The following is a 27,981-nucleotide window of genomic DNA, read 5'->3' as shown; positions in this document are numbered from 1 at the left end:
ACAGTAGGTATAACAAAAAGAAGAATTGGGGGCAGATAGGATGGGGGATTGGGAGATGGGAGAGAAGGGCTCTCTGGCATCGTTGGGAGCTAGCTGTTCCAGCAGCATCTGGAGCTGGGCTGGAGGCGGTGCAGGCGTCCTCTCTGTCTCATCCCTGTGACCCACCTGTGCCATCCTCCTCCTCAGTTATGTCAGGCAGCAAGGAGAGGCGCGGCTGGGCTCCACCTCTGCACTGTGGCCCTCCGAAGCTGCCAGGCCCGCCGGCACACACTAAGTGCGCCCAGAATGCGGGGTGGCCAGGGGCATAAATGTTGAATGAATGAGGATGGAATGAATGAACGGATGGACGCATGAATGGAGGTGGGATGGAAGCGTGAAGTGGGAGACGAGAAGAAACGAGCGTCTCCCTCCGCCCTGCGGGTCTCGGGGCTGGAAGACACGGAGCCAAGACCGTCTGGGGGCTCCCACCCCGCCCTGCCCCTCCCGGCGGCCCTCCCTTCCCGCAGCGCGCAGCCCGGCGGAGCCCGCGCCGAACCACAGCCCGCGCAGTTGCCGGGGCTCGCGCTCAGCCCCGCGAGCCCAGGCAGCGCAGCCTAGGGAGGGGGCTGCCCCGGCCCCCTCCCGCAGCCCCGGCCCCCAGAGGCTCGGCCTTCCTCGTAGGAAGGCGAAGTCCCCGATGCCAGGTCCGGGTACCAGCAGCTGAGAACACCCGGGTCCCGGAGCCAACAGGTGCGGGGTGTGGGGGACCCCCAGGCCCGGGATGGGGGTTCCAAAGGACCCGCGGCGAGGGATGGGAGGAGCCAAGAGTCTCGGGGGGTAACCTGGGTGCTGGGAGACTGGCTCCTCGGCCAGCGCTGCTCTCCTCCAGGCAGGCTCCGAGTGCCCTCGCTCCCCGTGCCTTCCAGGAGTCCCCGTAGCCCCCGAGGTGCAGGAAGGTCCCGTGGACGGGGCGGGCCTGCCGGAGTTCAGTGGGGTATGAAGGCGTCCCCTCACCCTCCCCAGGGGTCTCCAGGGATCCGCAACCCTCCGGCACCCGGCCGGGGTCGTCTTAGCCCAGCAGGGGGAAGGAGGGGCTGAGTGCGGGAGGAGGGAGGGGCGGGGAGCTGGGCTGGCTGGATTTATGAATGGAGAGCGGCCCGCGCGCCGGAACAGCGCCTCCTGGCGGCCGTCGGGGAGCGTCGCGGCCCTGGGGACCCAAAGGGGGCTTCTTAGCGGCCTGGACGCTCCCCTTGCTCCCAAGGGGTCGTCAGTCCCTCCGCGCACCACCCACATTGTGTGTGTGTTGTATGTGTGCGTGTGCGCGCGTGCCCACCGGAGGGTCTGGCAGGTATGGCGGGTGGGGCTTGGGTCTCTTAACACCTCCTTTGGCCCGTTTTCCCAACCCAAAGTTAAAGCTTGTGAACTGGCTCAAGAAATATTTGCAATCGGGATGGCTTATCCTCTCAAATCTGTGGTGTTTGATGGGTTCGAACAGACCTGGCTTAGGAGCTTTGTGACCTTGAGCAAGAGACTCAATCTCACTGAGCTTCCCTCTCATCTGCAAAGCAGGGTACCCTAATAATGGTAACCCGAAACGTCCCCTAAACTACCTTCTTGTACCAGGTTCTTGGTGAAGCACTTGGCACGCATCGGAGCTCATTACTCCTCATCCCGGCCCTGTAAGGTAAGTAGGGCTGTCACCCCATTAGACAGATGGGGAAGCCAAGGCTGAAAGAGGCCAGGTAAGCTACCCAAGGCAACTGATGTGGAATTGGGATGCAACTCAGGTCTGTCTTCTTCCACCAATTTCATGACTGTGAGAATTAAGAGGGAACTTATATGCAAAGCACCTGGCACACTCCCTAATTTCCTTCCTTCTCTCTCTCTCCTTTCCTTCCTCCCTTCAGGAAGTTTGGGGCTGAGATCCAAAAAGAACTGGGTGCAAGCCTCCAGGCACCCTGAGGGGAGTGGGCTGCGGGCTGGCCCAAGTTCCCTCCTCCCCCTCTGCAGAGCCTAGGATGCCCCTCCGCCGCAGCAGCTCCTGAGCTCATGGAGCCCTCAGCCACCCCAGGGGCCCAGATGCGGGTCCCCACTGGCAGCAGGGAGCCATCCCCTGTGCCTCCAGACTATGAAGATGAGTTTCTCCGCTACCTGTGGCGCGATTATCTGTACCCAAAACAGTACGAGTGGGTCCTCATCGCAGCCTATGTGGCTGTGTTCCTCGTGGCCCTGGTGGGCAACACGCTGGGTAGGTCCAGCGCTTGCCCTTCAGTGCTGCTGGCTTTCCCTGGGGATTGAAGGCGGCGGGTGTATGTGGGGAGGGGCTCACTGATTGGGCAGAACTAGGATGGGTGTGGCTCTGCCATCAGCTTCACCTCACCCCGCTGCACCCTGCAGTCTGCCTGGCCGTGTGGCGGAACCACCACATGAGGACAGTCACCAACTACTTCATCGTCAACCTGTCCCTGGCTGACGTTCTGGTAACTGCCATCTGCCTGCCGGTCAGCCTGCTGGTGGACATCACTGAGTCCTGGCTGTTCGGCCATGCCCTCTGCAAGGTCATCCCCTATCTACAGGTGAGCTCTGCCCAGGCACCCCTCACCACTCCTTGTCACACCTGTACAAAAACGACGGCCTTGCGTAGGTCTCAGTGACCCTCAGACTTGCCTTTCAGACAGGTCAGTGGCTCGTGACCCCTGAAGTGTCATCCTCTGCTGCTAGCAAGGGCAAGCCACCAGATCGGACACTCCAGGACACAGACACAACCCCACACAATCACAGAGATCCCCTCCTGGTCACAGCCACAGACGTATACATAGGCACGTGTGGACACATAGAGTCACCTCCAGGTACACAGGCACACAGTCAAGGAAAGAGGCATCAGCCCACAGTGACACATACACAACACCCTGGGCCTGCTCCCCAATCCCAAAGGGGCAGACGTGAGGAGCCTGATGGAAACAGCCTTCTCCTCTCCCTCCTGCACTGGCCAGGAAAGACCCCAGTGGCGGAAACCAGGATGTCCAGATGGGGTTAGTGGGGTGGAAGAAGGCTTCTCTCAGTTTGTATCCTGTGATCCACTTCCTGCACCCCAGAGGGCAGGGGGTACCCCTAGAGGCAATGCCTACACACCTGTGGCCCAGACTCATCTCCGTCTCCCAGAATGAGGGTTTTTTCCTAACAGCCTGGGGTAGGGATTGCATTCCATGGCAGAGATAAATGCCTCTTGGATTTCCCAGTTTTGAGGCTTCCCACTCAACCGGTTAACTCTGGTGACCCTGAGCATAAAGACAGATGGATGAGGGAATTCTGTGCCTGTTTCCTCATCTGTAACAGGGGGGCAAGAGCACTTACTTTGTGGGATTGCCATGAGGATGAAGAGAACAGTGCCCAGCACACAGTAAGTTACACAGGTACAAGTTATTATTCACCCGAGGGGTCCACCTACCATGTGCCAGCTCTGAAGCTGGACATTGTTTACACATGATTTCACTTACTCGCACAACAATCCTGCCAGGTAGATGGTATAAATCCATTCTGTAGACAAGGCTCAGAGACGGTGAGTGACTTGCCCACATTTACACAGCCAGTAAGTGGTGGAGTCAGGATTTGCACTGCCCTGCACCTGCCGTCAGCCTCCTCACTCACCTACTCTCACATCTCTGGGTGGCCCCCAAAATGACTGACATTGTGTCCCCGTGGGGCAGGCCGTGTCCGTGTCAGTGGCAGTGCTGACTCTCAGCTTCATCGCCCTGGACCGCTGGTATGCCATCTGCCACCCACTATTGTTCAAGAGCACAGCCCGGCGGGCCCGTGGCTCCATCCTGGGCATCTGGGCTGTGTCGCTGACTGTCATGGTGCCCCAGGCTGCAGTCATGGAATGCAGCAGTGTGCTGCCCGAGCTAGCCAACCGCACACGGCTCTTCTCGGTCTGTGATGAACGCTGGGCAGGTAATGGTGGAAGCCTCAAGCAGGCATCCCCTCAGGTGGGCACTTCGGGAGCACATACCCCAAGGGCAAGCATCTAGCAGGGTCCCTTCCAAAGTGGGAAATCGCAGGGCAGGTATTTCCCCAGGGGACACCCTAGAGTGGCTCCTACCAGGGATACTCCCAGGGTGGGTGCCTCCCCTCATGCAGATATCTGCTCTAGTGTAGACATCCTTCCAGGAGGGATACCCCAAGTTGGACAACTCCAGGGTCTCTGTCTGTCATGGTGGCTGTATGGGGTCCAGCTGCTCCTAGGCCTTGCTTTGACCCTAGTCAGGACAGGGTGGCATTGCTAACCAGGGAAGGGTGGGGCTCGCGGATTGGGCCTGACTCTGCATCTCTTGACCCCTGCAGATGACCTATATCCCAAGATCTACCACAGTTGCTTCTTCATTGTCACCTACCTGGCCCCACTGGGCCTCATGGCCATGGCCTATTTCCAGATATTCCGCAAGCTCTGGGGCCGCCAGGTGAGGCCCACTCTGGTGTCACTGTGTGGGCTGGGGGTGGGGGTGCTACTGGTCTGAGTAGACAGTCCTCTGCCATCAGCATGTGCCATCTTGGCTGCAACCAAAGAGAGGGGAAGCCCAGAGACACGTCAAACTCAAGGCCAAAAGCACCAGTGGCTACCCTGGAATGGAATAGTAACACATCCTTCTAATATTAGTGGCTGCTGTTTATTGAAGTATCTACTCCCAGATAGTCTTGCATCCTCTTAGCCACCATATATTACCCACATTAAATATATGAGAAAACCGAGACCCAGAAGATCAACGTAACTTCCCCCAAACCACTCAGCTAGTGAGTAGATCAGGAACTAAAGCCCAGATCCGTGAGCTTCCACTGCTGAGTTTAGTACCACTGCAACAATAATAATAGCAACTCCGTGTTGCTTGCCAAATTAGGCACTTTGCATCCAGTGTCTTAACAACTTCTAACAAAAGAAGCAACGTTACCCACGTCACAAATGCCAAATAAGGGCAACCAACTTGCCAGATTCAATAGCAGCAGAGCCTTCTGGTTCCAGGGCCTGTCTTCTTTCCTGCATTACAGACTGACCCTCGGTGGGTTTCCTCGGTTTTTTTGGGGCAGGGGTGCTCAGAGGCCCTTGGCCTAGTGAGTGGGAGTCCTGGACTGGTGTCTGGGCGGTAAGAAAAGGCAGGCCAGAACATGACCAGGCTCAGGAAGGGACTCTCACACCTGGGGACGTCACCTACATTCCACAGGAAGTACTGGCTTGCGCCCAGGCCATGCCGGGCAGTGGGTGGGGACACGGACTGGCTGTGACCCAGGTCCTGCCTTGGAGGAGCACCCAATCCAGCAGGGCCCTTCCTGGTTGGCCAGCCCTGCAGTCCACCAACACTCATCACCTGCTCCCCACAGAACCCCCAGCCAAGCAGGACACAGGCACGATCCTCCTCATTTGACAGACATGAAAGCAAGGCTTAGAAAGGAAAATGAGGGCCGGGCGCGGTGGCTCAAGCCTGTAATCCCAGCACTTTGGGAGGCCGAGACGGGCGGATCATGAGGTCAGGAGTTGGAGACCATCCTGGCTAACACGGTGAAACCCCGTCTCTACTAAAAAATACAAAAAACTAGCCGGGCGAGGTGGCGGGCACCTGTAGTCCCGGCTACTCGGGAGGCTGAGGCAGGAGAATGGCGTAAAAACCCGGGAGGCAGAGCTTGCAGTGAGCTGAGATCCGGCCACTGCACTCCAGCCTGGGCAACACAGCGAGACTCCGTCTCAAAAAAAAAAAAAAAAAAAAAAAAAGAAAGGAAAATGAGGTGGCCAAGGTCACATAGCTCACAAATGTCTGAGCTGGCTCTAGACCCGCGTTTCCAGAACTCTAGCCCCATGCCCCTCTGTGGTGGGTGATTCGAGTGTCCGGTGGCAGGAGAGGCTTCTCCAGGAGCCCAGAACCACTCCAGGCTTATAGGCACTGGTCCAGGCCATTCCATGCTGCCCACCTGCCCACCCCTTGCCCAGAGCTCCTCACAGACTGGTATGACCCAGAGGAGGCACAACTCACCCCCACCCCTACTCTCAAAGACAGTGTTGGAGATTTAGGGAGGATGGATGGGCAGTTGAGAGGATGTGGCCTGGGGCCTTGTCAAGGGTCCCCACCTCTTTGAGTCTTAGTTGCCTCATCTATCCCTAAGGACCAATAATATCTTTCCACAAGGCATGTTGTAGGGGGTTTCACAAAGAGCTAATGGAAAATGAAAGTCTAGGCTGGGCACAGTGGTTCACACTTGTAATCCCAGCACTTTGGGAGGCTGAGGCGGGCGGATCACCTGAGGTCAGGAGTTCAAGACCAGCCTGGCCAATGTGGTGAAACCCCGTTTCTACTAAAAATACAAAAATTAGCCCAGTGTGGTGGCACACACCTGTAACTCCAGCTACTCGGGAGGCTGAGGTTGAAGAGAGCCAAGATCGTACCATTGCACTCTAGCCTGGGTGACTAGAGCGAAATGCCATCTCAAAAAAAAAAAAAAAAAAAAAGAAAATGAAAGTCTATCATTCACTCTCAAGTCCAGAGTGTTAGTCTTTATCATAAACATCAGATTCCTTCCTCTCGCAAAGGTTGTATCCCTTTGCCCATCTCCACCCTGCCCAGGGTCCAGCCTGGAGTGGGCCCCATAAAAGGCAACCACCCTCCCAAGGTGCTATACCCACCGCTGCTGTCTTTATGTGTGCTGGACAGATTCCCGGCACCACCTCAGCACTGGTGCGAAACTGGAAGCGCCCCTCAGACCAGCTGGGGGACCTGGAGCAGGGCCTGAGTGGACAGCCCCAGCCCCGGGCCCGCGCCTTCCTGGCTGAAGTGAAGCAGATGCGTGCGCGGAGGAAGACAGCCAAGATGCTGATGGTGGTGCTGCTGGTCTTTGCCCTCTGCTACCTGCCCATCAGTGTCCTCAATGTCCTTAAGAGGTGAGAGCCTGGGGTATGGTTGGGGTGGGGAGAAGTTTGAGGTTGGGGAAGGAGCTCTCCTTGCTTGGGAGAAAGACCTGGCTCCACCCCTTCTCCACTATGTGACCTTGGGCAGGCCATTTCTCTTCTCTGAGCCTCTGTCTCCTAGGGCTATTGTGAAAATTTATTCACTTAATCATCACATTTTAGGGGGTTGGAAATACAGTGAACAAGTGCACAAGACAGACAAAGTCCCTGCCTTCATGGAGGCTGCATTCTAGCGGGAGAGAAGGGAAGTAAATAGAAAAATCAATGTATATTATAATGTCAGGAAATGACAACTGCTGGGAAGAAAAATAAAATAGGACAGAGAGTGACAATGACAAGGGTTGGTGGGTTTTTGCTTTTGCTTTAGATATAATGGTTTAAAAAAGCAGGGGGCCAGGTGCATTGGCTCACGTCTGTAATTCCAACATGTTGGGAGGCCAAGGAGGGAGGATTGCTTGAGGCCATGAGTTCAAGATCAGCCCGAGCAATATAATGAGACTTCATCTCTATTAAAATTCAAAAAATTAGCCGGGCATGGTGGCATGTGCCTGTAGTTCTAGCTACACAGACTGAGGTGGAAGAATAGCCTGAGTCCAGGAGGTTGAGGCTGCAGCGAGCCATGATTGCACCGCTGCACTCTAGCCTGGGTGACAGAGCTGTCAAAAGAAAAAAAAAAAAAAAAAGCTTTTCCAAGGAAATGACCTCTGAGCAGAGACTTGAAGGAAGTGAGAGAGCTAACCATGCATGTGTCTGGAGGGACAGCAAAAGAGGGTCACAGGGCGCCGGGGAGAGAATGCAGGCTATCGGACAGAAGACAGTCTCAAATTGAGACTGTGCTTGGCCACCTCCTGGTTGTGTGATCTTCGGCATGCCACTTTACTTCTCTGAGCCTCAGTTTCCCTCATAGAAAAATGGATGATGTCTATGACTCATCATGTTGCTGTGAGGATGGATGAGAAAGTGGATGGGAAGCCCTAGGGGATCCAATGGCCAGGAGGCTAGAGATGCCCATCGTGGTGCTTGATACCCTCCATGCTTGAGAACCCCAAAGCCTGGCCAAGACCTCAGGTACAGAAGGCAGGAAATGTGGACGGAAGTGGGCAGCAGGAACTCTTGCCCTTTACAGCTCAGGTTCTGTGAGCAGCACTCCCCCAACACACGCGCACACAGCTACTCCACTTCTGACGCTCCTCTACCCTGGGCCTAGGGTGTTCGGGATGTTCCGCCAAGCCAGTGACCGCGAAGCTGTCTACGCCTGCTTCACCTTCTCCCACTGGCTGGTGTACGCCAACAGTGCTGCCAACCCCATCATCTACAACTTCCTCAGTGGTGAGCAGGCTGGGGATGCAAACTCACTGAGGGTGGCCAACAGTCCACATGACAAGTCTCCCCATCCCCAAGCCAGGGCCCAAATAAAGGACGGTGGGTGAGGATGTATCTGCTGTGGGCACAGTGATCCTGCTCTGGGAGGACCCACCCCGAGGAGCCCTGTCCTGAGTGGGAGACGGGCCACACTCCCCACGGTGGCTGGCACCCAGGATCCAGTTGTGCAGATTCTGCAGACCAGTGAGTGAGTGGAAGGGCAGGGGCTAGGTCAGTTCACCCCCCACTCCCACCACGGGTGCAGGCACAGCAAGACCTCCAATCAGCACAGGCAGAGGAGTCCACCCTCCCCAGAGGGAGTCAGACCTGTGGGAGGAGGGCCCTGGAGCCCCTGCCTGAGGAAGGATTGCACAGTCCAGGTGTCAGGGCTAAAGGAGGGTCACTGGCAGATAGGCCAGGCCCAGGAAAGGGCTTCCCCCGCTCAGCTAGACACACTGGCAGAGCGACCAGAATCTCAGGGGTTGTCCCCTCTGGAAGTCTTCCTCCCCTGCCGCTCCCACTCCCACTCCAGGCCTCTCCTCTCTGCTGTCCCAGTGCCCACTCCCTCCCTCTACCTCCCAGTCTCAGGGTGGTAATGGCCCTGAGGCTGAGCTCAGCAGAAGTGTGACTCACCAGCCCTCTGACTTTGGGACTAGACTTCTAAAGAACAGGTCCAGATGACTGTTCGAGCCTGGACAGAAATAATCTTTGAGGAACTATTAAAAGGTTAAAGAAGGGATCCGGAGTCAATAGTATAACCCTCATTGAGACTCAAGAATTACTCAACAAGGCTGGCTGCGGGTTTCCAGCTCAGAAAAGAGAACAGAAGATGAGCTCTGTGGGGAGGGGAGGGCAGACAGACTTACTGATACATATGCCTTTGTTTGGCCTATGTTTACTGAGCACCTACTGTGTGCCTGGCCCTGTGCTGGGCACCAGAGAGGCTGGCAGGCTAATGACACATGATCAAAGGGGCTTCAGCCTGACAAAATCTGTTTCCGTGGTATACTTGGGCTGAACAAGGTGGTGTGGCAGTCCCTCCTTCCCTCCTCCCCCTTGAGAAGGGCTTTGGAATTAGAATTGGGTTCAGCTTCTGGCTGGGTGGCCTTGGGCAAGCCACTGTACCTATGTGCATCTCATCTGTGAAGTGAGGATAAAGGACTCCAGTCTTTCAGGGTGCTGGGATGCTCTGGGGAACAGAGGCTGAGGCGCCCGGCACAGCGTGACTGCCAAATGCAAAAGGGCTGCTGCCACTGTCATTTTCATCATCAAAGGGCAGAGAGGGCACAAGCCTAGCAACAGATAGTGACCCCCATGTACACACCAAGGAGAGCAGAGGTGACCTGAGGCCCCTAAGCCAGACACCACGTTTTGAGCCAGCCTCTGAGCCAGAGCGCAGTCAAGGAATCAGATGGCAACTGCGTCTCTCCTTGGGAACCCGCTCCAGGGCCTCTGTCCTCTCTCCCTGGCGGTGCTGAGGTTGCCTCAGGGCTCTCCCTCCCAGCTCTATCCCTCCCAGCTCTATCCCTCCCTCCCTCCCCGCCTCCTCACAGGCAGCTTGGCTGGAGCTGCGTGGGTGTCCCTGGGCTCAAGGCCCCTTCCTGCTGCATCTGTCTCCTTATGGCTGTGTCTTTTGTCTCCCAACCAAGGCAAATTCCGGGAGCAGTTTAAGGCTGCCTTCTCCTGCTGCCTGCCTGGCCCGGGTCCCTGCGGCTCTCTGAAGGCCCCTAGTCCCCGCTCCTCTGCCAGCCACAAGTCCTTGTCCTTGCAGAGCCGATGCTCCGTCTCCAAACTCTCTGAGCATGTGGTGCTCACCAGCGTCACCACAGTGCTGCCCTGAGCGAGGGCTGCCCTGGAGGCTCCAGCTCGGGGGATCTGCCCCTACCCCTCATGGAAAGACAGCTGGATGTGGTAAAAGGCTGGGGCTTCAGTCCTGGGTTTCTGCCTGTGTGACTCTGGATAAGTCACTTGCCCTCTCTGAGCTTGTGTCCCCTAAGCAGGGTTGATGTGAGGATTAAGCATGCTGAAGCAAGTGGAAAGCTCCCTGTAAACTGTGAAGTGTTGTGGACACGATTATTGTTGTACTTCTCTCATTTGGCCATACCCCACAGTATAATCTGTCCCCATCATCCTTCCAGAGCTTGGCCATCCTCCTAAAGACCGCTTTCCTACCCAATTACCGGCCTTCCCTAGAGTCTGCCCTAAAGGTCCCAGCAGGCATTTCCATCTGGTTCCGTGGCTCCCTGAAGCCCAGGGCTGCGCTTGGCCAGCTCTTCTGATGCCTGTGTGAACTAATCTGGGCCCAGCCTTTCTCCAGTGGGCCATGAGCACAGCCCCACCCTAACCAGGTGCCAAGGGCACACACCACAGACCTGACCTTGTTGGCTTTGTGGTGTGATAAAACACTCTCCATGGCCACTTGGCACAGAGGCCAGCAGCCCGAAGCAACTGTAATTAAAGCCTGGCACTGAATGTTCCCTTTCCTTGTCATTGCACAAAATCTGTGCTGCTGAGGTTAGGAGCAGAAGAAGGTGGGGAAGCTAGGGGGAGGGAAGACAAGAAGGCACTAGAATGCTCTTATCTGCTGACCTCCCACCCCCACCACACGGGATCCAAGATGGACTCAGCCAGGCCTCGGCACACGTGGTGCTGCCTCCTCATGCGGTGCCAATCCTGTGACGCCAGAACCTCGCCCCTTGACACAACTGTCTGCTCACAGGCCCAATGGCCTGGGGAAGGTAAGGGGGGGCTGGGTGGGCAGATAGCGGGTTAATGGGCTGATTTACTGTTATCCTCATCTTCTTGGAAACCAAGGCTTGCGTCTATTTTCTATGAACTCACAGGATAGAAAGAGAAAGCCACAGACTTGGCCAGACATGCTCCGTCTGCCACCGAGATGATTTTAAGGCTGCCAAAGGCTCTGAGCCTTGTTGCCAGAGCAGGACGTGGAGCGCAGTCTGAAGTGCTACTCTGCTGAGAGGAACAAGGACATCTGGCAGGGGCCAGCTCTGCTATGCACACCACCAGGTCTGCTTAACTTGATTAATGGAGCTGTGGGCTCCCTCTGACCTCAACCGTCAAGAAGGTGGGCAGAGCCTTGGTGCTGCCAGGGGCCCGGCCCAGGAGTGTTGAAGCACTGCTCATCCTAGGCACCCCGCTTTACCCAGAGCAGGTGGAATGTGTGGCCTAAGTATGCCACCTCCTCTCCACACGACTTACCAGCCCAGCTCTCTGTGGACGGCGCAGAGCTCCAGCTGCTGCCACGATGGGTTCTCCTGCCCATTCCACACTCCCACTGGGCCATAGGATCCAAAGCGGTTGGCACAGTGCGTAGGCAGGCTTGCAGGTGAGTGTGCAGGATGAGGTATGACAGCTGGCCCCCAAGCTCAGAACCAACCAACCATGCTCATAAGATCAATCCAGGTCTTGGGCTCCTCAGCCTCAGCTGAGCACAAAGGTGAGAGACTACAATTGGCACCATCGGGTTTCAGCAGACACTTGGTTCAGTGGGAACAAAGAAACAACAGGCGCTGCTCCTAATGGCTGCAGTTCTACTCCACACTCTGCTGGCTGCACCCAGCACCATGGGGGGCCTCAGCCCTCCACTCTGGGGGACTCAGATAAACTGAAGAAAATTCAGGGGAGGTGAACAGGATGCCGAGGGGAGAGATGCTCAGCGAGGGACTGCTCAAGAGCCCAGGGCTATCTGGCCTAGGGAAGGGAGGACTTGGGGAAAATGTGGTATATAGGGCAGGCTCCACTATGTAGAGGGTTGGCATGCAGAAAGGGTGATGTATGTCTTGAGTGGCCCACAGAGAAAACCACAGCCAATGGTGGTGTCTTCAAGATGGCAGGATTTAGAATCCACACCAGGAAGATGTTCTGCCAGTCATGGAGGAAATGGGCTGCCTGGAAAGGCACTGGGTTCTTTGCCTTTGGCGAAGCAGAGGCCAGACTCACATGGGGCCTATGAAGGGAATTATAGCTCTGGATAGGGGCTGGCCTCTGGGAACCGGATTTCATCTAATGCTGGGATTCTAGCACTACAGCAGCCCAGAGGAGAATGCAGCTGACCTGGCTAAGCCCGACACACTGCTGGGCCTCACTGACCTGCAAAACAGTCATAGTTACTTCCAACTACCCACTGCAGGGAGGAGAGCCCTGCACAGGGCCTCAGAGCTCTTTATCTCAAAAAGCCAAAAGATAATCACCATTACCCAGAATAAAGCCCCCTGGCAAACTAGAATGTCTGGTGTCTTTGGCTTTTGATTGAAATGTGGTCAGCTCATTACAGACACTCGGTGTAGACTGGGTATTATGCTGATCTAAAGATCTGACTTGCAAGTACAGATGTCTGTGCTTAATAAAAATGGGGGGAAAGTTATGACTTAATAAATGGAGTTTGTCTGGAAGATAAAACTAGGGCCTGAGAAAACAGAAAGGCCAGGCTATGAAGTTTGAGGTAGCTGCTTTCAACCCAGAATGCCTGCCCTAAAACTGCTATGAAATAGCTTCCTGAATAGACCTTCAGGCCATACTGAACTGAACCCGGCAGGGCCCCCAGCTGGCTACCCTACAATTCACTTCCCTCTGGCAGTGGATAGGAGCCCCACATAGGCCATGTCCCCACAAGCTGCTGCTTTCCGCATGGCTGGTGTATAGGATGTACTTAAATAGTCAGTGAAAGAAGGAGTGGATGGACCTGTAGCTGAGAAATCACGGTGGAAAACATGGAACCCCAGAGTTTCATCCTTTTATTGAAGCTTACAATTTCACTGGACTTTTGGCCCCAAATGAAAAAAAATGCAAATTAAAAAAAGTATTGGCAGAGAGAGGTGCCCACTGTCCCCTGGAGACTGAAGCCGAGCAGGGCATGGCAGGCAAGTGAGGGGTCCCAGCCGCGGAGGCAGAGCCTGGCCAGAGGGGCCCAGGGAGCAGATTTGTCTGAGCAGGGCCAGCCCCAGGCAGTTAGAAGTTAACACACAAGGATTTATGGGTGTGGCGGAATCTAAGCCACTGGTCCCATGGGCAGATCTCTCTCATGCTTGGTCAGATTCCACCTTGGAGAAAATGGGCTCGTGTGACAGGATGGCCTGGTGAGGGAACACAGGTAGTAACGATAATGGGCCAATTAACACTCACCACTGGCATCAGGGTGGAGCTCAGCTGACTGGACACTAACTCCATTACAAGAACCTGCTCCCGGTGCCAGGCTGTGCCACTCAACTGCTCATGGCCATCAGGACATTCAACTTCCATCCTCTCCTCCATCAGGCCCCTATCTGTGTGGCCTTAGCCCCGGTCCTCACTATTTGGTGGCTATGATGCAGGACTCTCAACCCTCTTTTGGAACAGTGTTGCATCAAGCAAGGGAGAATGTTCTTCTAAAGGGACAGGAAAAGAAGAGATGTCCACGTACTTCTCTCACTCTAAGAAGCCAGGAAAGGTCCCTGGTGCACTCCACTCTCCACAGATGGGTTGGGTCATAGCATCCGAGAAGCTGTCATGGTGACGAAGTCCTCGAAGCTGAGCCGAATGTTGCCTTGTACAGCTGTGTCCTTCTCCCGGAAGGCCTCTGTCAGCACCTGCAGCTGGGTGCACACCTGGATGAAGCGGTCCAGCTGCATGGCAGGATTGGCAGAGCGTGGGCAGTAGCGGGAGACCAGAAGCTGGGTGAACTGGGGGCTCAGGTTGTAGCCCATTTGGGACAGAGCTGGAGAAGAGGGGCACACAGACCAGACACACAAAAACCTGCCATGAGCACCTCCATCAATCAGCAATACTGGATCACAGCAGTTCAAGGAACTTCGAGAGGACGGGCATAGAAGCATAAAGAGGGCAGAGAAATCCCAAGGGTCTAAGATATCAGGAACACAACAGGGGCCCTGTCTGGATGCTACCCTTAGGTAGAAGGCCCTCATCCCTCTTTCTCCCAGTCTCCATTATTGTCTCTTCAACTGAGGCTCATGGGATTCCAGAGATGACAACGGACTATCCACAATCATCTCTGACTCATTTGCATTCCAAAAGGAAGCCTGAGCTCCCAGGACCACCCTGCTTGGGGCGGACATCAGAGGCAGCACAGCAGAGGTATGAGGACCCGCTCTGGAGTCAGCCCCTGGGCAAGTTGCTTAGCCTCACTAACTCTATCTTATCATCTCTAAAATGGGGATAATACTTAACTTGTAGGTTCTAGCAAGGATTAAAATGGGTAAAGCTACTTAGCACAGTGACTGGCACATAAAAAGCACTCAGTAAGTGCTATTTTAATAAAGTCACCGCCACTCCAAGGTCTCTTGGAGCATCCTGTCTCTTCACTGGGATGCTTGCTTCCTTCCTTCCTCTGTTCATAACTTACCAGGCCAGGCTAAAACCTCAACTCTCCATTTGTTATGCAGGCCCTTAGGCAGGTTACCCACACTAAACCTCAGTTTTCTCACCTGTAAAAGGGAGATAACAAGGGATTCTTAATTGAAGGGTGTGGAATTATAAATAGTACCTAGCACATGGGAAGAATGAATCACATAAGCCTATTAAAAATAGCAAGCATTCAGTAAATATCTGTTTTGCTGTGGTTACTATCACCCTTACTAATATCCATGGCAAAAGCTGGCAAGAGTAGGTCATTACTATAGGCCATCTCCCCTCCCTTCTGCTGGGGGCAGATGTGGTGCACTCACTCCTGTCCACAGACCTCCTTAGTCTGAATGAAATCCACAGCCTGGGCAAAGGACTAGACTCTCTGGGGAGCCCTTTCTCCCTCCTGGGTGGCAAAGCTCCCTCTTGGGTCCTCCCCCCCAACCTCTTACTAACCTGCCTGAGTCCAAACTGTGGCCTCCTGCCTTACAGAGTCAGTTTGGAACCAGACCTGGGGCTGTGGCCTCAGGTCATCTTCCCCAACTGCAACTTTTAGAGTGCTCGGGGTCCCAAAGTTGGGAGAGAAACTGCCCACTAGCAGGGGTGGCAACAGACCCATCTTTCTGAGCCCTGTTCAGGGCTCTTTCCATTCTACATGCTAGAAACTGGAGAGGAAGGAGTCACCTCAGCCACACACACTGGTCTCATAGCCCTTAAGGTGCCAATTTTCCATCCTTAAGGCTCCCTGTGGCTGGGCCCATCTCACCCAGCACTCCAGGGTCCAGCCCTGATTCTGGACCCAGGTGTTTCCTTGCCCTGGATCTTGGCTCAGTGCCCCAACTGGGTCACAGAAGGGGTGAGGGACGCAGGCCTGCACTGAGAACAGCATTCTGTAGTGCAGGTGGACATTCGGTAGCAAGAGGAAATCCCTTTGTGTATCTTAGGGTGTAAAGAGAAGAGTCTAGCTCTGTCCTGCCCATCGTGCCCCAGCCATGACCCGCACCTTGCTGCAGCTCTGTGTAGCTAATGGAGCCCGAGCGGTCCCGGTCATACTGCTGGAAGAGGTTCTTCCACTGCTGGATGAATTTCCACAGGGCTGAGAAGCCGTAGACATCGATGCGGCCTGACTTGGTCTTGTCAAACATGTCTGAAGGTGAGGAGGGAAAGGAGGGAAGGAAGGCTTCAAGACTGAAAGCCAAGGGTCCCCCTCAGGCCCCATTGAGGCAGCCCTTCTCCCCAGGCTGGAGTAGGCGACTTCACAGAACCAAGGCCTAGGGCCTAGATGCTTGCACCTGAGACACCCACATCAAGCGTTGCACCGTCCTCCTACTCTGGACACCTTTAGCCCCACCCCATCCAGAACTGCATTTTCTCTGCAGCCTTGGCACCTGACCCCTCCCTGCTGTTTCCTACCAGGGGAGGGAGTACCATTCTACAGAAGAGGAAACTGAGTTAGCCTGTAACTAGGCAGGGTCTAGAACTTAAGAAAGATCTCAGGAAAAGAGCTCTCAGTCTAGGGGATCTCACCCTGAACCTAGCTTCCTCCCCACAGTCCTCCCTGGTCAATGAATTTCTCTTCAGAATGTCTACCTACCCAACTACTGTACACTATCAGGTGGCTCTGCCCCAGCTCGGGCCCAAGGGCAAGGCGGAGACTCACTTATCATCATAAGGCAGGTCTCATCATTGAATGAGGACCAATTGCAGTTGACCAGGGCCTGCTTTAGCTCCTTCATGGAGATATAGCCACTGTGATCTGAGTCCACCGACTGGAACCAGGAGTAGGCCTCAGGATCCACACTGGGAGGGGCGCCACCTGGAGGAAGGGGTGTGAAGGCCATCAACAGAAATGCCAGGAAGGGCCAGCCTCAGTAACTTCCTGGCTACAGGTTTTTCCTACACACAAAGCCTCACAAATTCACCTTCCCTGTCTTCCACCAAGCTGACATTCTTACTCTGATGGAAGAGGACTTTCAGTGAAGATTCATGAGTATTTGCAGTTGATTTCTATTCCATGAGTCCTCTGGAGTTCTTGTATAATGTTCCAGACACTACTCTTAATTGATTTTATGTTTTTAAGGAACAGGGACCTATACTCCTGTAGCATTTCAAGAATTCTCTGGAAAAGGTGAACTGCGAGATGGTGGGGAATGGGTGGTAGATAAAAGTGTAGAAGTGGCCAGGTGCGGTGGCTCACACCTGTAATCCCACCACTTTGGGAAGCCGAGGCAGGCATATCACCTGAGGTCGGGAGTTCGAGACCAGCCTGACCAACATGGAGAAACCCCGTCTCTACTAAAAATACAAAATTAGCCAGGCGTGGTGGCGCACGCCTGTAATCCCAGCTACTGGGGAGATGGAGGCGGGAGAATCTCTTGAACCCGGGAGGTGGAGATTGTGGTAAGCCAAGATCACGCCATTGCACTCCAGCCTGAACAACAAGAGCGAAACTCCATCTCAAAAAAAAAAAAAAAAAAGGTGTAGAAGCTGGTAAGTCTGTCTATCTTAGGACACTGAGTTAACTGGCCACAATAAGGGTCCCTTCACACAAAGACAGCCATGGGCAGTTGTGGAAGACAGAAACCACTGCCTAGTACCAAAGTTCAGTAAGGACAGACGGAAAAAGATCTGCTTGACTTAGGGATTAGTCTGACCTCCTTGGGAAAATCCAGGCAGGTTCTACCCATCATCCTAAAACATCGGTGTCATAGGGGAGCAAGGGCCACAGCCCTGGGGCAGGAGAGATTCTGTAACATGTTTGATCTGTGTAGTTTGTATAGAAGAGCTCAGGCTTTGGAATCAAAGCAGACCTGGATTCAAACCCTAGTTCTGATCTTTACTAGCTTATGTGACGTTAGGCAAAATGTTTAATTTTCTGAATAATGACTTGCACGTTTCTAAAACGAACCCATTTCCCCAGAATCGTTGTGATGATTAAATGAGATAACAGTAAAATAAAATCCTCAGCAAAGAGCCTGGAATGTGTGTATTCTGAGATATTTTCACAGAAAAACGGATATTTAAACTGAGTTTCTCCCCATGGTAGGCTATATTATCGTCTCCTGGCTAATAATCTCTAGCCAGGAGACACAGTCTGCACACCCACAGACATTGTACTAATATGGTACAATGGTTGAAAAGGCCAGTTCAATAATCTATTATTAGATTATTTGCTAATCTCCCCTTCCCTATAAGAGCATTGTACATCCTCTCCCACTGCCTGGTGGCTTGCAGAGGGGCATCCATTCCCATCCTACTGATGTCAGTCTTGATCAGGGGGTGCTCTGGCCAAAAGAATGCGAGTGGGCAAGACATAGAGTACTTCAGAGACACTTTTAGAGGCATTGTGCATTCCTGCCAGCTCTCCTGCTCTTTCTCTCTGCCACAAAGATAACATATCCCAAACAGGAGCTGCTCCTTCAGCATGGATCCCTGAATGAAAACACACACGGAACAGAAACTTAACAGCCAACTAACAGTTGCTGACATATAAGCAAAAGAAAGTAAGCATGAGCAAGTAATACAAACAAATGCTTGCAACAAAACTAGCTGACAGACTTCTCATTTTAAGGACACACACTGAAGCTGGAAGCAAGGTGCTAAGGTGCCAGAGACCAGGCTGCCTGCACACCCACAGGAAGGACAAGGGCTGGCCATGGATAACTCAGAACCACATCAAGAGGTACCCAGAGTCCAAGATCACTACTTACCCTGTCCATAAGGCCCAGGCTGCTGGGCACCATAGGAACTTAGAGGTGGCTGACCATAGGGGCCCCCTGGAGCTGCACCGCCATATGGTCCTCCTGGAGTTCCAGAGGGGAACATGCCAGGACTGGGGTGTCCATAAGGCCCTCCACCAGCTGGTGGTCCATAAGGCCCTCCAGGGGCAGGACCCCCATAACCACCAGGGGGTAGCCCACTGCCATACTGCCCTCCACTATTGGGGGGTCCAGGGTAGTAGCTACCCGGAGGGGCTCCTGGTGCTTGTCCTGCAGCTCCTGGGCAGCCCTGTAGGAAGAGCAAGATTATCAGTCAGAATGATGAGGCCAGAAACTAGGCAGAGTATGGCACTTCACAGCCATAAAGCACTTCCACCACCATCCTTTCAACTGATCCTATAGGCAGGGTTGGAATTACGATCTCACTGCTCAGGTGGGTAAACTGAGGCTTCCAGAGGAGCAACAAGTTACCCAAAGTCACACTGCCAATGACTTGCAGAATCAGGGTTGAAATCCTCCTTTCCTGCACACCAAAGGGTGGGATCCTGTCTAGTTTGTTACTTTATCCCCAGCTCCCAGTGTAGAATGGATGCTCAGTAAATATTTCCTGTATGAATGAATAGGCAAATGAATCAAACAGAATTCTAAATGTCCATCCTGTGGTACTCCCATCTCTATTTGCAGAACTCATGGGGCAAATGTAGTCTCTAACACACACCCCTGACCCTCATCAGGGACAAATGACATAGCTATAGCATGGATTCATCCACAGCATGTCTTCCTTACCCTAATGTAAAAACATTTCCCTATCCTCACTCACAACTCTGTGAGGCAGGCAGGGGAGACCCTATTTCTAAGGCAATATGATACAGTGGTTTAAACGGCCAGTTCAACAGCCAGGCGTGGTGGTTCACACCTGTGTAATCATAGCACTTTGGAAGTCTGAGGCAGGCAGACCGCTTGAGCCCAGGAGTTAGAGACCAGCCTGAGCAACATAGAAAAACTACATCTCTACTAAAAAAATACAAAAATTAGCCAGGTGTGGTGGTGTACACCTATAGTCCCAGTGACTCAGGAGGCTAAAGTGGGAGGCTCACCTGAGCCTGGGAAGATCGAGGCTACAGTGAGCCATGATCGCACCACTGTACTCCAGCCTGGGTGACAGAGTAAGACCCAGTCTCAAAACAAACAAACAAACAAACAAAAAACAACCAGTTCAAGAGTTCAAGTTCAGGTTCTGCCACTTACTAACTGGACTGACTTATCCTCTCTAAGCCTCAATATCTTCTGCTGTAAAATGGGAATAATAAAGCTACCTCTCAGGTTAGTTTGTGAATGAAATGAGGCCAGTCATGACACACGGCCTGGCACAGATTAAGCACTCAATAAACACTATTAATAATAGCCTCCTACAGAGGACAAGACTCAAGTCCAGGAAAGTCACACACAGGCTGTGTGGAGGGGCTGGGACCAGAACCTGGGTCTCTTGGCTCTATGTCCAGGGCATCTGTGCATTAGAACATACACGGGGGCATTCCCTCTCTCATCCATCTTCCCACACCAATAGCCAGGGATCCCTGAGGCTCGGAGTGTTCCACTCCATCTCCCTAAATGGCTAGCACAGGATGCAGCAGAGCACAGCCCCAACACATCTGCAGACAAGCTGAACTCAAGGGCACAGAGAGCAGCTAGGCCCAGCTCCGAGGATGGCACCATCTAGATATGTTCTAGATCAAGCTGTGAGTGCACCAGTGGCCAAGCTGCCGAGAGCCTGCGCTTTCTCTTTTTGTTGTGTTTGATAGCTTGAGATAATTACTCTTAAGGCTAAGGCCAAATTCATGAGGTTTTTTGTGGGGAGAGCAGGAAGCAGGCCCTGTCACCTCCCCAACTCAGCAATCCTTGGGAGCTTTTCCTCCCTAGAAGCTGTCAGAGCTACTATACTAGCAAGACTCCTTCACAGACAAGAATGGGTCAGACAGATCTCAATTTAAAACTCTGCTCCCATCAGCTGAGTTCATGACTGTGGGCCTGTGGCTTCATCTCTCTGAGCCTGCTTCCTCACAAATAGAACAATTCCTTCCTCATTGGACTGTTCTGCAGAGTATAAGAAATAAATGCAGCAAAATTCTGTTTAATTTTTAGCTAAAGAATCCTTTGATAACCAACCTGGGCAACACAGTAAGATCCCACCTCTACAAAAAAATTTTTTAAATCAGCCGGGCATGGTGGTACACCGGTAGTCCCTGTTACTCGGGAGGCTAAAGCGGGAGGATCACTTGAGCCTGAGTTGGAGGCTGCAGTGAGCTGTGACTGTGCCACAACACTCCAACCTGAGTAACAGAGAGAGACCCTGTCTCCAAAAAAGAAAAACGAAAAAAGAGAAAGAAAGAATCCTTTGATAAAATAAATAAAACTAATACAAGAAAGTTGCTCTGGCTGAAGTAAGGTAGGGGCTCCAGAGCCCTACCATATGGAACCCCCTTCCCTTGTTAGATTCTGAGGGGCTCTGAAGAACCCTCACAGCGACTGAAAAGACAGTCTGAAAACCACTCACATAAGAAAAATAGTTTTTACAACAGTGCCTGGCATAAAGCAAATGATCAATAAGTCATAGCTGCTATTGTTATATTAATTACTATTATCAGCAAAATCCTGGGCCAGGTGAACTGTGGGGGGTGGGGTATAAAGGAGAGTGAAGCAATCTGAAGGAGCTCACAGTTAACAGGACTTAATATGTAGACACTGTGTAATGTCTAACAAAACAGCATAAGGAAAATAGGTGTTTGAAATGGAGACATAAGTCATGTGCCACAGGGCTGCAAAGGAAGGAGAGCAAAATCAGGGAGTGTTTCCATGAGAGTGGCATTTGAGCTAGGGCTTAGAGAATGAACAAGATTCCCAAGGGGTTGGAGAGGTGTGATAAGAGAAATACCCAGAAGACAAGTCACTTAACCTAACCCCCTCATTTGACAGACGGGGAGGAGGGAGGGACTTGCCCAAGTCATGCTGTGAGCTGGAGGCAGAGACAAGGCTGGACCACTCCTCTGCACCCAAGGACTCCCCCTGCCTCCTGCTACAGTGCTCTTTCCTTAAGCAATAGGGCTCAGGATTCTAGCATAGGATGGAAAGGGAGTGGGGACTTTACAGAATCTGGGCAACCCAAAGAACAGGCCAGACACGAAGCCAGAAGTAGCTGCCCCACTATAAGCCCTGTGAACAAAGCTATAAACTGCATCTGGCACCTAGGAAACCACCTATAAACCACCCAAGAAACACCCCCAGGCCAACAAAGCAGGTGCGCCAGGCAGGTCTCCTGCCCTTCCGGCTACTGTAGTCTCGCAGCAATTAAACCCTTTCCTTTCCGTCCCGCATTAAAGACCTCCTCTGTAGTTTACAAAGTACTTTCACAAACACAAACACTACTGGCAGAATCTTGCCAATGACCTCCTAACAGAAAAAAGGAAGATGTTAGTTGGCCTCTTTTACAGATGAAGAAACTAAGCCACAGAGCTGTTAAAGGACTTCATTTGGAACACATTTTCAGAGTGACGATATCGTACTAGGCTCTGTGGTAGATCTGAGGACACAACTAAATGAAGTCCTGTCCTTAAGGAGCCCACAGAAAATTGTGATACAATCTGATCAGTGCTATTCAGAAAAATCTACTTATGTGCTATCAAGGAAGCTTAGATGGAGGACTTTGTGCTGTTTGAAGAATGAATAAATAAACAACACATGAGGTGGATCAAGGAAAGCTTCCTGGAGGAAGTGGCAGTGATATTGGAATTGGTCCTTGAAGGATGCACAGGCATTCTCCAAAAGGCAGGCAGGGAAGGACACTCCAGACAGAAGGGAGAAGAAAGACAAAGGCACAGACTTCAGAGTGAGCATAGTGCATTCAGGGAATGAGTTAACCTGCAGAGCCAAGAATGCCTTGTGAACCCAGAAAGGCAGGCCCTTTATACACTCCTTGACCAAGCACCTCTCCCACTGCATTTCAGTTAGCTGTGAGGTATCAGTGTCTAAGAGTAGTTTCTGTCTGTCTAGCATCTTCCCCATCCAACAGTAAGCTCCCCAGGGACAGACACTGGGCCTCACTCATCATGGTACCCCAGGGCCCAGCACAGTGCCTGGCACCTGCAAGTCTCCACAAATATTTGAACAAATGAACACCACTCTAAAGAGTTTGGTTGGGGCTTTATGCCAGAGAAAACAGAGCACTATAGAAGGGTTTCCAATAGGAGAGGAACGTGATCAGAACCTTGGTTTAGGGAAGTAGCCAGCAGCGGTGTGGAGGATGAGCCAGCGAGGGAGGCAGTAGCCCAGGTGTTGGGCAGGCAGGGCATGAACCAGACAGCACACTGGGGGATGAAGAGAACGGAATGGATTCTGAAGCTATTTCAGAGATAGACCAGACATGACTTGGTGACTAATTAGATTAGGAAAGAGATGGAGGAGTGAGGAAAGTGTTTAGAATGACTCGGGTTTTTCTAGCTTGCACAAGATGAAGGAGGTGGAGCCAACTGAGACAGAATCCAGGCTACACAGGAAGTTTGGGGAAGAAGATGAGGTGGTCCCTGCCTCACAGAGGGTCACCCAGTGTCACTGAGTTGTCAGCAAAGGTCTGAACCAGAAATGAAAAACAGCGTCCCTGACTCCATGTTCTTTTACACTACTCCATGCTCCCAGCCCTTTTCAGAGCTTTTCCAAGAGTTATTTCATACCGATAAACACAAGATTGTGAAGTGGGAGAAAAAAGACAGGAAGAGTTCAGTAACTGCAGCTTCTGAAGCAACACAGAAAAACTATCTCTAGGGCTCTGGCTGATTGCAAATAAGCTACATCTGACGCCCTGGGGGAGCGGGGGGCAATGAACATTTATTGAGGCTCTGCTAGGGGCTTCCAGTTCAATCAGCTCTCACTGATCCTCAGTCCTGTGAGGTAAACACTATCATCTCCATTTTGCAGATGAGAAAATTAAGGGGCAGAGAGTTTAATACCATACCTGAGATCATGTAGCTAGAATGGGTGAGTTGGGATTCCAGTCAGGGTCTGCATGACTCTACACTACCCCCTCCTGTTTGTTCACTCAATAAATGAGTGAGAGCCTAGCATGTGTCTGTGCGAGGGATTGTGCTAAATGTCTTTGTCAAATATAATGAATTTCTACCGCGGACAGAGGTAGAGGGGGAAGGCTGGATTAGGTGATCTCTCAGAGCCTTCAAGCCCAGAAATCAGGGAGTCTCAGGAAAATCTTATTCTTTCTCATCCCAGCACCTAGACCCAGTTCGAGAGCCACATTTTGTAACACCCCAAAGATTCTTCAGTCCAACCTCTCAGTTAATAATGGAATCTCTGCAGCACCACGTGGAATCTCTACTTGCACTCGTGCAAGCAGTAGGGAGCTTACCTCCTCCCAAATAACCACCTCAGAAAGTCCTGGGTTTTTTTTCTTTTTTCTTTCCAGTTCTGAGGACTCACTCTTCTAACCTCAAGACCCTGTAAAGCTCAAAGGTATCAAAGGCTGTTCCAAGCTGAGCCCTGACGACGAATGGAGGAGGGAGCATTGCAAAGACAGGTCTGCACCCCAGAGCTACTCTTCAAGTGCATGGGAGGAGGTGGGAAGCCCAAACTAAGGGGTTAAACAATCACTAGACAAAAGGAATGGTTCAAGCATTCACCAGCAGAGCCACTTGAAATAGGAGAGAAGTATGCAACCAATAAACAATGAGCCAAGAACCATCCCCAGACTTCAATTACCTCTGTGCTCACACTTTCAAATCTTTCCAGCTTCATCACTCCGGAGCTACAGACCAGCAGCCTCCTGGACCTTCCCTCCAAACCCATGCCTCCCTGTGTTCTCATCTCAGTGAATGGGGCCCCCTTCCGCCTAATCATACAAACCTAAAGCCTTAGTGCCCTCCTGGGAACCTCCTCCTTCTTCCTCTCTGTCACCTTACTTAGGCACCAAGTTTTCTCAACTCTACCTCCTACGTGCTTCTCAAATCTCCTCTACCAGGTCACAGTTCTCTTTAGCCTAGATTACCTCAATAGCGTCAAAACCGGTATCCCTGCTTCCTGTTTCTCCTGCTTCAATCCATTCTCACAGCACCCCACGGTGAGCGCTCTGAAGTACAAATGGGACAAAACACTTCACTGGCTCCCTCCCTACTCTTAGGATGAAGCCACACTCCCCCAAAACGCACACAAGTCCCTTTGGGATCTGGCCCTTGCTTACCTTTCTAGTCTAATTTCCTATCCCTTTCCCCCACATCACTACAACTACACTGAACTTCTTAAAGTTCCTCCAAAATCCTAGGCTGTCTTACTTGCTTCCTGGGCTTTGTGCAGCTATTTCCTCCACTGGAATATCATTCCTTTCTTCACTCAGCTAAGTTCTACCAGTGATTCAGTTTTTGGCTTAAATATCACCTCTTTTTAAAAAGGCTTGATGTACCCCTAGACTGAGTTAGGTATCTCACTCTCCGGTGCTGTACCTTACACTTACTCCCATTTAATACTTATCACATTGCCTCTTCAATCTGCATAACTGCATTACTCCTCCACTTGGGAGTATTCTACATGCCCAACACCATACCTGGCACTTTACATGGATTATCGTATTTAATCTTTAGAGTAATTCTGAGGTATATACTATTATGACTCCATTTTAAAGAAGGGAAAACTAGTCCAGGCATGGTGGCTCATGCCTGTAATCCCAGCACTTTGGGAGGCTGAGGCAGGTGGATCACCTGAGGTCAGGAGTTTGAGACCAACCTGGCCAACATGGCGAAACCCCATCTCTACTAAAAATACAAAAAAAAATCAGCCAGGTGTGGTGGCGTGCGCCTGTAATTCCAGCTACTTGGGAAGCTGAGGCAGGAGAACTGCTTGAACCCGGGAGGCAGAGGTTGCAGTGAGCCAAGATTGTGCCACTGCACTCCAGCCTGGGCGACAAAGCGAGACTCTGTCTCAAAAATAAATAAATAAATAAAAATGTTTTTTTTTAAAAAAGGGAAGACTGAGTCTCAGATTTTTGCAACAAACTTCTGCAAAGGAGTGGCAAAGCAGGGATTTGACACCAACTCTCTCTGGCTTCAGAAACTAAGCTCTTAAGCACTGAAATCCACCAAGGTGGTTCCCCTATAAGACCAAAGGGTGCCTGAATTTTACTACTCCAATACCCAGTCCCTGCTTGGGTACCCTGGACTGGAAGCAGTGGAAAATTACAGGAATTCTGACTCCTAACAATAGGCTGGAATCCTCCAAAGCTATGTAGTGGGTGGAGGGGAGGCAGCACTGACTGAGATGCTCTAAAACAACCGGTTTCCTTTCTTAGAACACCTGAGACCAGGAGGCGGACAAGGGTATGGTAGGAAAAAAAGCAACATTTCTTTTTCTATTCCAGACTCCTCTCTCTGTGCTCCTTTTCAGTATTTCACTCCAAGAATAGCCCAGGCAGCATAGCTTCATGAGAGCAGTCATAGCAGCAAGAGCTGCCACCAGACACTGGCATGTACTAGGCACTAGCAACGTGCCAGGCTCCCTGCATTTCAACCTCATTTTAGCCCTTTTCACAGGTATTATTTCTCCCTTTATATAACAAGTGAGGAAGCAGAGGCTTAGAGCCCTTAGTTTGTCCAAGGGTATATAACTATTAACACAGCTAGAATTCTAGCACAGTTCTGTCTAACCTGTCACTGTTTTTAGGATGCACACAAATTGTCCCTAATGCTTATTAGTATGTAGATTCCTGGGTACAGAACAGGTCTGAAGCGGGACCCGAAAGCGTGCTTTCTTAAACAAGCTCTCAGGTGATTCTGTGGCAGAAGACCAGCACTGGGAAACAAGGCACTATGAATGTTTTCTCAGCCTGTGTTGCTCAGAAATACTAGAGTCACAAAAAGTGACCAGACATCTGAAAAGAAAGAGGGAAGGGGGAGTTTCTATGGTTAAATGTGTTTAAGAAATACTGCATATTATATTCCTTTCTGGAAGATTTACCATGTACATTAGCAAATTAAGAATTTTGAAATTGTTTGTGGTCAACAAACTTATTCAGCTATACTTAAAGAAGAGTATTTCCAAAACTTTAGTTAACTACAGAATCCTACTATATTAACAATATCTATTAACACCTCACAAGACTCAGCAAACGGAACGGACTTTAGGAAACAACTGCTATGTTACACTTTCTCCTAACTCCAGCCTGCAGTGGCCCCTTTCCTACCTCTCTCTACGGATGCAATAAGAGAAGTCCTAAGCTCTGGTCATGGCCTCACCCTCACTTACTACATGTGACTTTTGGGAAGCCACTTAACCTCTTTGGGTTTGTTCCTTAGCAGTTAATTAGGGGTAATAATACCTGCTTGCCGATAGAGCCTTCGTGATTAGGATAATGGAGGTCCGAATACTGTGTAACCCGTACAAGACTGCACTCTTTGGAAGGGCTGTTACATCTTTTGGCATGTGACTATACTCAGCTGAGCACTGTGTAATATACCAGTTGACCTTGTTTTCCCAAATTTCCCGCACGGGTTTCATCTCCTAAATAACTGTGCGATCGCAGGCCTCTGTGGGCTTCATTTCCTCCTCTGTAAAATGAGGGGTCTATTTTGAGGACCCTCCGGGCACTGGCCTTTTAGAAGTCTAGTAAAAATCAAAATGCTAAAGGGCAACACTTGTTACACCTCACTATGTACCAAACGCTTCGTAAGCATCACCTCCTGACTCTCCACAATAGCTTTATGAGGCAGATCCTATTATTCGGCCCTATTTTACAGGAGGATACTTGGACTCAGAAAGGCAAAACATCTTGCTCAAGGGCTCACAACTATTTAGGTAGTAGAGCTAAGGTATGAACCTACCTCTGACTCCAAAGTGCACTTCAACACCCTACTATCACCCAACAAACAATTCTGGCCACAGAATCACCTTGCTGTGGTATTCCTCACTGAATATACGCTGGGGAAGAGGAATCTGAAGGCAGCCCGGGTTCTGACCTCGGCCCTGCTGCCTAACTGCCTGGTGACTTCAGGTAAGTTCTGTGTCTTCTCGGGGTTCACTTTTCTACATGCGAAATGGCGGTGCTGAACTAAGTCAGTGGTCAAACCAGCTCACTTGTGGCGCCTGCTACGACCAAAGTTTCCTGATGACTCTGATGCAGTGTGGGGTGGGTCTGGAAGCCTGGATTTTTATCCGACGCCCCAAACTAGATCGACGGAACCAGAACTCTAAACGTCCGGTCATGGCTGATGCCCCCGCCCAAGGCCCCCGTGGGGGCCTTGGGAGGCTGTGGAGCCCAGGCCAGCGCCAGCCTGGACCTGTGGGGTCCAAGGTCCCCAAATCCTCGCGTGAGCGACGTCAAAGGGGACGCGACACGACCTCGCGAATGTGCGGTCCTTCATGACGTGAGCCGGGCGCGACCGACGGTCTCTTTTCGGTTCTCTACAGCGCGAGGCCTCGCTGAAGCGAACCCATCGTGGGAAGGGCGCGGAGAAAGCGGGGGAAAAGAGCAGGGGGGCGCCGGGCCTGCGCTTGGTACGGCCGCTACCTGGATTCGCGGGTCCCTCACACACTCACCTGCCGGTACGGATAGCTGGCCATGGCGATTCTGAC

General features: G+C 51.8%; 2 protein-coding genes across 10 annotated transcripts; one reads left to right on the top strand and one right to left on the bottom strand.

Annotated features, from left to right (window-relative positions):
* The first annotated feature begins 545 nt into the window (after positions 1-545).
* Positions 546-12,530, top strand: HCRTR1 (hypocretin receptor 1). Of its 2 annotated transcripts, XM_045376030.3 has the most exons (10): positions 546-729; positions 1,603-1,663; positions 1,887-2,227; positions 2,377-2,555; positions 3,687-3,930; positions 4,321-4,436; positions 6,672-6,898; positions 8,133-8,254; positions 9,937-11,025; positions 11,131-12,530. In XM_045376030.3, the coding sequence occupies exons 3-9, from the start codon at positions 2,029-2,031 to the stop codon at positions 10,125-10,127; spliced, it is 1,278 nt and encodes a 425-aa protein (XP_045231965.1). In that variant the 5' UTR covers positions 546-729; positions 1,603-1,663; positions 1,887-2,028; the 3' UTR covers positions 10,128-11,025; positions 11,131-12,530. The 2 variants fall into 2 exon arrangements, with proteins under 2 accessions (XP_045231965.1, XP_073868932.1); XM_074012831.1 differs by lacking the exons at positions 9,937-11,025; positions 11,131-12,530 and adding an exon at positions 8,379-8,491.
* Positions 12,531-13,024: 494 nt separating this feature from the next.
* PEF1 (penta-EF-hand domain containing 1) lies at positions 13,025-27,981 on the bottom strand. 8 transcript variants are annotated; one of them, XM_065525923.2, is made up of 5 exons: positions 27,298-27,981; positions 18,355-18,652; positions 16,305-16,460; positions 15,648-15,791; positions 13,025-14,000 (listed from the first exon to the last, which is right to left on the bottom strand). In XM_065525923.2, exons 2-5 carry the CDS (start codon positions 18,467-18,469, stop codon positions 13,771-13,773), a joined length of 645 nt encoding a protein of 214 aa, XP_065381995.1. In that variant the 5' UTR covers positions 18,470-18,652; positions 27,298-27,981; the 3' UTR covers positions 13,025-13,770. The 8 variants fall into 8 exon arrangements, with proteins under 8 accessions (XP_065381995.1, XP_005544201.1, XP_045231976.1 ...); XM_005544144.5 differs by having other exon boundaries at positions 27,946-27,981; XM_045376041.3 differs by having other exon boundaries at positions 27,231-27,728.

This window comes from Macaca fascicularis, chromosome 1 (genome assembly GCF_037993035.2).
Source record: "Macaca fascicularis isolate 582-1 chromosome 1, T2T-MFA8v1.1".
Taxonomy (NCBI): domain Eukaryota; kingdom Metazoa; phylum Chordata; class Mammalia; order Primates; family Cercopithecidae; genus Macaca; species Macaca fascicularis.
The sequence above is the reverse complement of the archived record's forward strand: the minus strand, read 5'-3'. Positions and strand labels throughout refer to the sequence as shown.